General features: G+C 40.3%; 1 protein-coding gene across 1 annotated transcript in view; it reads right to left on the reverse strand.

The window, feature by feature from the left end:
* Positions 1–6,516, reverse strand: part of PIKFYVE (phosphoinositide kinase, FYVE-type zinc finger containing) — a 69,521-nt gene extending 63,005 nt beyond the window's left edge. The window contains exons 1-5 of the mRNA XM_019652909.1: positions 6,383–6,516; positions 3,000–3,180; positions 1,095–1,247; positions 774–809; positions 425–463 (exon numbers count right to left, since the gene is read on the reverse strand). Of these exons, the coding sequence (XP_019508454.1) occupies positions 425–463; positions 774–809; positions 1,095–1,247; positions 3,000–3,180; positions 6,383–6,514 (541 nt within the window). The 5' untranslated portion in view covers positions 6,515–6,516. The remainder of the gene's footprint in view (positions 1–424; positions 464–773; positions 810–1,094; positions 1,248–2,999; positions 3,181–6,382) is intronic.
* Positions 6,517–8,833: the final 2,317 nt, after the last annotated feature.

An 8,833-nucleotide genomic window follows, 5' to 3' on the forward strand; every position in this document is an offset into this window, starting at 1 on the left:
AAAGGTTAAAGTGGGGATGGTCTCTTCCTTCCATCCCCCTTAGAGTGGAAGGAGAGCTCCTTTCTGCCTCTCCCCCTCCCACCTTCTGATTCTTCCTTCCAAACGGCTGACAGAAGCCAGGTTGAGGCTCACTGCCCTCGGGACCTGCAGAGGTGATCGGCCAACTCTGTTCCAGTCCTTAGAGAGACCTTTCTTCTCCTTGGTTCCTCCTCCTCCTTCGGACCCACCAGAAGGCAGTTCTGAACCAAGTCCCAGGTAGCCACAAAGTACCCTCCTGCCAACCGCCATTACCTGCACCTGCCTGTTTTTCACTCCTAGGGACAACTGGCCAGACAAGACAGGATCCGGGGTTCAGGGACACTTGATTTCCAGTGCTGCACTCCTTCCCCTCTATTCTGCCTCTTCTCACTGACCTTCTTCTAGCACCTTGAGTTGGGCAAACCACAGCACTGAGTTGAAAGCCCTACCAGAAACAGAACATCGAACAACTCACTTGATCTAGCCTCTCACTTCAAGCACGGACCCCCCAGCCTATCCTCATCAGAAGAGCATGAAAATGAAGGCGCTGACTGGATAGTAGACCAGGACAGGGAACAAACAGGCAAGGAGCTCAGCTTACGCAGCCACACTGACAGTTTGCACCCCACCACGACAGAAAGCCAAGAGCAAGGGGCAGCCGACTAATGGAGCTGAGCGAGCTCTGCAGCCGGAGGCATGCACATCCCACTGCACCAGGGACAGATGCGGGATTCAGTCACAAAGCTGACACTAACCTGTGTTCTCCTGGGGATGTGGCAAACTGTTCTCTGCTGAAAGCCAAGCAAGTAATTCAAAGTAAATCAAGCAAGTAAATCAAAAAACAGTCAAGACATCTCTACCTGGCCTAAAGTTTAATAAAAATGGTTAAGAATTTTTTTATTTTTTTTTTGGTATCTACAAATTCTTTCACCACCTAGGTAACAGTCTCATTCATTCTGAAGAGTACCTGAGTATTCCAAATAGCAGAAAAGTGAAGTCAGTAAGTCAATACACTAGCTGGGAACAAGGACTGGCGAACTCCAACACTGGCAGAGGAGTGAGGAGCACCGTCTTACCGAGCACTGTTGAAGATCGTCGCTGCAGCTCCTCATTAAGCTGTTTCTTATAAGGTGTAGGCGACCTCACAGACTGTGCTCTTGATGGGAGCTGAGGGCTGGTCCAGCTTCCACTCAGAGGCGGCTGCTCTCCCTGGCCCCCTTCCGCCCTCTCTGGAGCAAAGGAAAGTGTGGCATTATTTGAAAAACGAAGACTCAGAGTTCAGCAAAGAGAAGGAAATAGACGAAATTGTTCAGGAAAGAATATATGTACAACACACATAGTTAAAAATTAGGGTTTAAAAAAAATTGAAAGAAGGTAGCGAAATTACAGGCCAATAATCACATCCTTGGTATAGGATGTTCGATTTGTTTCACTTTTTATTAGAAATATCTTAAGCACGTTAAAGAAAATCGAATGGAAGCCACACATGAAGGCAGAGATTTGGGAGGGGTCTGTTTTTTTATAGGATAGATTGCTTGCTCTATTAAAACAGTACCCAGTGGACAGTAGGTGATCAATAAACATTCGCTAAATATTTTGTCTTATGATGACTAAGTATAATGTGGGATACTGGAACAGAAAAAGAACAGTAAGTAAAAACTGAAGAAATATGAATAAAATACATGCTTGAGTTTATAATAATGTATCAATAATGGCTCGTTAATTGTAATAAATGTACAATTACTATAATTATTAAAATGTACAATTATATCTTACTAATGTAAGATGTTAATAATAATAAGAGAAACTGGGTACATAAGAACTCTCTATCTATACTATCTTCCCAATTTTTCTGTAAATCTAAAACTATTCTAAACAATAATGTTTATTTTTTAAAAAATTAAAAAAAGATCAGTCTTAAAGATGGACTAACAGTTTTTACAGAGCTTTAAACATGACTACTAATAAACATCAGTTAATACTATTAAAATTTCTACTGAGTTAATTAAACTACTAACCTCCAGATTTCTAACAAAAAAGGGGATCACTTTCTAATCCATTTCAAATAATATAGCCAAATATAAAGCAAAAGATGTAATCTAGGTTTTCTTAATTTTTCTTCCAGGTAAAAAAAATATTACTTAAAAAGAGCTCATTTTAAAAGTATCTTTTAATTTGCTAGTATTATATTTACTCCTTATCTAACAGGGTTAAGTCAACAATAGGCCTGCTGATAATTTCTATTTTTGAAAAATAGGAACCTTTCTTCCCATGTGCTGATCCCTTTAGTTTCATTGCTTTAATTAAAATATTTTATCAAATACATGGTGATGGGAGGAGAACTGATTCTGGGTGGGGAACACACAATATGATATATAGATGATATATTACAGAATTGTACACCTGAAACCTATGAAATTTTACTAACCATTGTCACCCCCAATAAATTTTAATTCAAAAAAAAATCTTTTGGCTAGTAACCACTAAAAGAACAAAGTCCATTCTGTGAACTTATGGAAATCTAAACATACAAAGAAAGAAAAAAAATGGTAACTTTAAAAAGGGACCTCCTTTTAACATTTAGTTTCAATTCAAATCTTCAGTTACCAACAATTAATAAGATTACATTGAGGGGCAGCAGGTTAGCTCAGTTGGTTAGAGCGCAGTGCTCACAACACCAAGGTTGCCAGTTCGATCCCTACATGGGCCGCTAAGCTGCACCCTCCACAACCAGATTGAAACAACTACTCGACTTGGAGCTGATGGGTCCTAGAAAAAACACACTGTTCCCCAATTAAAAAAAAAAAAAAATTTATAGTGAAAACTCTAGCTTTCTTTTCTTAAGCAATAAACCCCAGTGACCTATGCTTAAAGCTCTCTGTTAATAATTCACTTTCTTGCAGACACAACATGAAAGCTGAACAAGAGAATTTCAGAGAATCAAAATTGTAGGTTCTCTGATCTTTAAGATCAAGTCTTACCTTTGTTAAATCGAAAGAGATTTACAAAAGAACTATATGCTGATTTAAAAGGAGGTTCATCCTGATCAGGAGTCAAAGGTTTAAAGTGTGTGAGATGAGAAGGACTAGTAGGAGATCGAGGCAAATCATTGGCAGAGTCCGGTGGTGGGGAAGTCTTATCATCTGTGGCCATTTCATGAGTCTAAAACACAAAAGAAATAAGCAAAAGATATGTTCCTTGGGAAGCCCAAACATTAATTCCAAACAGCATCCCTAACTACCTGAAAATTCAGACCTATGAAAGCCAAAGAGCAAATAAATCTAGTTTAGCACATATTTCAATTAAAGCTTGAAAACTCCAAGGTCTAGATCATAAGAAAGTCTCAATCACCTAAAACTATGATTACAGAGCCAATCTAATTTTCAACATTGCTACTCAAATGACAGAAAATATCAAAATTATTTTTAAAAATTGGAGGTAAGGCATAAATGTGAGCAGATAAAAAAATGCATTTTTGCACAATTTATATATTTTTCATTTTAAGATTTTTTTTGGAAAAAGATATTCAATAGCTCTTTATCATTATGAGGGAAAACTGGTTTTACACAAGCATATAAATTCCTCAAAGCTTTATTTTACTTTTTTCAATTTTTTTCTTTTAAAAAATATAAAAGATAAACACTTCCAAGAAAAGAAAATGAAATAGTCACCTCTTAATGACCCTTCTATATAACCTCCAAAATTACCTCAACCTATGCCTCAACACCTTGAGAACTATTCAAATCAACAAGCTGTTCCCCATCATCTTCCTCCTAGGCACATGAACCCGGCTTTTCTCCTTGTAAGCCTAAACTCAAACAGACATCAAAATGAAGCTCTTAAAGTGCATTTTTTTAAATCACCAAAATTCAACCAAAGCAGGAAAGGGAAACATCACCAGATGGAGGTTACAGAAAAGCACTGATGTCTATTTTCTACCATATTGATTAATACTTCAAATAAAGGAGAGGAACCACGCATGAACTATGCATAACTCTAGTCATCAAAATGCTAGTTTGTAATCTAATTTATGCTTTACAAAGAGGTCATTACACTCTTATAAAACTCTTTTCACTTTCAAAATCATATCTACCATCTCATTTAATATTTACAAAATCCTGGAAGGCTCACAGAACTGGCCTTATTACTAATATTTTACCTTTGAGGCAACCAATGTACACAGAACCTAAAACAACTTTTTTGAGGGTCACACAACTAGTCGGTGGTAGAGTTGTAACTAAATCCCAAATTGCAGCCCGGTATTCCTCTTTAGAGCAAAATTACTTTTGTAGCTCTTCACAGACTTCCAATTCTGGCCTATCTGAATTCTAACTACTCACGATGTTGCCCGATTAATAATTTACTTAATAAATTAATTAAACAAAGCAGAAATGAAACTACTGACCTGAACAAAATTTTGGCAGTAAATGTTTATTGGAATGGAGGGAGGGGGGAAGGCGAGGAGGAAGAAAGGAAAGGAGCAGAAGAAGACCAGGGGGAAAGGAGAGAAGAGGAGGAAGGAGAGAGGGAAGGAAGGTCCCTAACATCTTCTATGGGGGACAGTAGTCGACAATCCTTCTAAAGTGTAATGACAATCCATATTCCAGTACAAAGGGTTAGGAAATAAGCTGGAGATTGATGAAAAGTAAACTTCAAAAGGTGCAAAGGGGGCGGGGGGGAAGCACTGGAGAGAAAGAAAAATGTAATGGCAATAACATCCCTTAGGCCTCGGAAATCAGCCTACATTCTACTTTGACACAAGTAACATCAGAAGCAATTAGCAAAATTAGCAATCTGCCTAAAGGGTCTTAGCATTACCTCTAAGGGTCACCCACCTACAAAACTTTTATTAGGCTATGGAGCTATGAGGATGAATATTACTATGAAAACACTCAGAAAATGTAGTCTCTGAAACATAAATGCAATCATATAGAATTAATCTTAAAAATCACATCATGACACCAGGATCCTGAAAAAAATACCTTCCAACATTTTATTCTCTGGTAGCTTAATAACTGTGATACAAACTAGGACTCTTTCCTAACTGATAATTAAAAGTATTAATATACTTATCCAAAGACCTCTGATGTTATCACCAATATATTGTCCCTTCTCATTTGAAGGTTGCAATTATATGGAGACACAGTTCACACTATCTTGTTGCCTAAGCCAATCTGAAGGCTAATCAGATATTAAAATGTGAAAAATAAACCCAATCTACCAGCCAATATCAAAATTTTGGCAGATGAAAAAATCCAAATATCAGTGGAATCATTTCTCACCAGGTTTTATTTTAAGTACTCAAAATATATCTAAAAATTCAGGACAGCTGAATACTAGAAATGTTAGTTTCCATCAACAAAGATTTTTGTGTTCAATTTTTGATCAACATGCCAACAGAAACACTAAAAGAAAACCACAACGTGATCCATATTACTCTTCCTGAAAGAAGAAAAGAGAGTGTGTAATGGGAGGCAGCCTTGAAAGAAAGAAAGGAAGGAAGGAAGGAAGGAAGGAAGGAAGGAAGGAAGGAAGGAAGGAAGGAAGGAAGGAAGGGGAAAGTTGTTTTGCTCTACAAAACAGACTTAACCTGCCCAATCTTTGTCACAACCCCAAACCCAACTGAAATAAACTAAGATTATTTTTTGTAAAAATCCTGATAGAGTGGGAATTTTGGAGTGATAGGAAACAAGATTCAAATAAATCAGAAATAAGATTCAAATACATCAGAAATATGACAGTGCAAACATACAATACCAAACAACTACCTGTACTATCAATATTGTACCAATTTTACAACAGAGGATGTACTGAATCAATCCATGAGAATTTAACACATAAACACATCAAAGAAACAAAGATAATTTGCTTTACACAGAATGCTAGCATTTCTCATTTCTTGAATGTCATAAGAATAACCATTTCTACAATGGACAGAAGAGCCTTAATTCCTTAAAAATATCCATCACATTCCAGTCTCATCCTCTTGTTGGGAACATTTTAAGTAAAGGGAAAAATACTAATTGGGAAGTGAAGTCTCCTTCTCAGAGACTTTGAAACACAGGCCGAAATGGAATAGCCTCAAGTAGCAGAGGCAAGCATTTTAAGGAGGCATACACATATCTAAAGCCCACTACTGCCTGCTGTCGTTTCTGTATGTAGCTCATGAACTTTCTTTTCCAGCCTACGGATGCATCTATGACAAAGACGGAGCGCTTCTCCACCAGAGGGAGGAGTAACTGGACTGACTGTGCACCTCCGAAACAAGCTGAGGTACACAGGAAAGAGAGGGAGGGACAAGGGAACTTCGAATGTTTCCAAGGAAGCCTCTTCAAGAACAACCCCACCCGGCTCCCTTACGCACTCGCGTGACAAGGAGCAATCGGGGACTCAGGGGAGCCGGCGAATCCAGGCACAGGTTCTCTGCCCTTCGTTGCCCAGTCTCGGTCGCAGCCTGGCCTCCAGTCGCGGTTCTGGGAGCCCCAGCTCTTCGCATTCACTTCAGCCTTCCCCTCTCCGCTGTGGCCCCGGAGCTCCCCAGACCCGCCTTCTTCCCCACTCTCCGACCCAACCAGCGTTGCACCAGGCCCCCGCCCTTATTGCTCCTGCCCGGGCCCCGCAGGCCCCTCCACCCCAGCAGCAGCTTCACCTGGTTCAGGCACAGGAAACCGCCTCTGGAGCGCAGCACAGGGGAACACGGGCAGCAGGCAGTTACCGCAGGAAGCAAAGCCGCTTACATGGTTGATCCGGCTTCTCGCTTCCCCCCAAGGCTCCGCCCCCTGTTTCTGCTCCCCTCCAATCCGCAACTTTCCCGGCCACAGGCTCCGCCCTCTTCTCCCCTCCCGCAAGATGCTTGGATCAGATGCTCAGGCAGAGGGAGTCCAGCCCAGATAGAGTCGTCCAAGACAGTTTGGCTGAGGTTAGGCTGTCTCAGCCTTCCTGCAGGAAGCTAGACCGACTGCGCGCGTGAGCATCACGCGTGCTGCGTCACCAGATGGGTGCGGGCTGCACGGCGATTACCGTATGTGTTCGAGTATGTGAACACTCATAATGTGTAACTGCGCGCAATGTTTTTTACAGAGTGAGGTTCACTTGTGTGATACAGAGCACTTCTATCAAGAAAGAAGATTTGTTTACTAGACTTAAGGGATTTGGCCAAAAACTAGTCATGTGACCTTAAATTAGTGACTTCTTTAGGCCCAGCCCTCTTTTCTGTAAAATGGGCCTAATAATAGTTCCCACTTGGGGCTGCCAGGTGACTCAGTTGGTTAGAGCAAGTGCTCTTAACAACAAGGTTGCCTGTTTGACTCCCTCGTGGGACAGTGGTCTGTGCCCCACTCCCCCAAAACCTGCGACTGGACTTGGAGCTGAGCTGCACTCTCCACAATAGTACCCACTTAACAGAAAGTTTTTTTAAAATTAAGTAAAACATTGCACATAAAGCATTTGGCACAGTGTCTAACCTAGAGTAAGTGATGTTAATTCTGTGGACTGGATAAAAAAGGGGCCACATGCTAAACCTAACACACTAAGGGGAGGCCTTCATGGCAGACCTTACAAATTCACAGACCCAAAGTAACCACATAGGGTGGTCTGAACTTCCAAATTCCTAACTAANCAGAGAGAGGTGGAAGATAGGGAGCATGAATAGGATAACTAATAAAAAATGAGAAGGGGTCAGATCCAGAATACAAATGGAGAATCGACCTTGATTAAGAGGTAAAGAGAAAACGGCTGCACTCCAAACGTAATCAAGTTGGTGAGTGGCGTTAAGAAGAAATCCCCTTTTGTTCGCTCCTCTTTCCTATGCACTAGAAAGCAAGTTCAGCTGCGAAGCTAGAAGGGGAGGGTATAGGTTCCAAGATCAGAAGCCAGTGGAGAACAGTGGCCAAGAGCCACCCCGGGAGTGTACAAGAGAGCTGACTAGCAAAAGGGACATGACAGTTTCACTCGGCTTTTAGAGCTAAGACAGTGTATAACAATCAATCCCACCCAATTTTATCTGTTTGTTCTTCTCATTACTCTGAAAAGAGAGAAGACACTGAATACAGTGTTTTCATTTGGCAGTTTACCTATTTCGAGCAGGAGACTTCCCAGCATCCTCTTGAACAGACACAAGTCTTGTTGAAAGAGCAGTATTTGAGGAGTCTGGATGAATCAAACTATAAACAAAAAAGAAAAATACTGAGATGACTTGAGATAGTAACAAGTAAATCTAATTTCAATGAAATGCTTTAAGATTTAAAAGCAGACTGTTTTTCCTCTGCAATAATGAGATCATTGGTCATTTTTGTTTTTTTCCATTAATTAAGACAGAAACAGTGTGGTTTTTATCTTAAGTATATCAAATACCAAAAGGTTGATAAATAGAGTTTATTAAGTACATACGGCATGCCATTAAAATAATAAAATTGATTGGATACCTACAGAACTCCTTTTTACATGATACATACAAGATTGAAGTAATTTGAGGGGTAAATCCTGAGCTCAAATATTTTATTCTCAGTCCCCATAACCCACTGGAATAGCACAGCAGAGTCAGAAAAACCTAGCTGCAAGTGCAGGCCCTACCTCTTACTAGCTGTGTGACCTTGGGTACATTACTTAAACTCTCTGAACCACAACATCTACACCTGTCCAAAGGAGAAAGTAGTGCCTACTGCCGAGATATGATGACTAAGAGAGAGTGAACATTAAACAATTAGCACATGTCCTCTGACATCTATCCTACTTCTCCAAGGAAACTTTCAAACCCGGTTTGTTTTATTAAATCACATTTGCCAATTTTGGGCTCACACAACAGGGCCAGGTACAA

Source organism: Hipposideros armiger, unplaced genomic scaffold, assembly GCF_001890085.2.
Source record: "Hipposideros armiger isolate ML-2016 unplaced genomic scaffold, ASM189008v1 scaffold_190, whole genome shotgun sequence".
NCBI classification, from domain to species: Eukaryota; Metazoa; Chordata; class Mammalia; order Chiroptera; family Hipposideridae; genus Hipposideros; species Hipposideros armiger.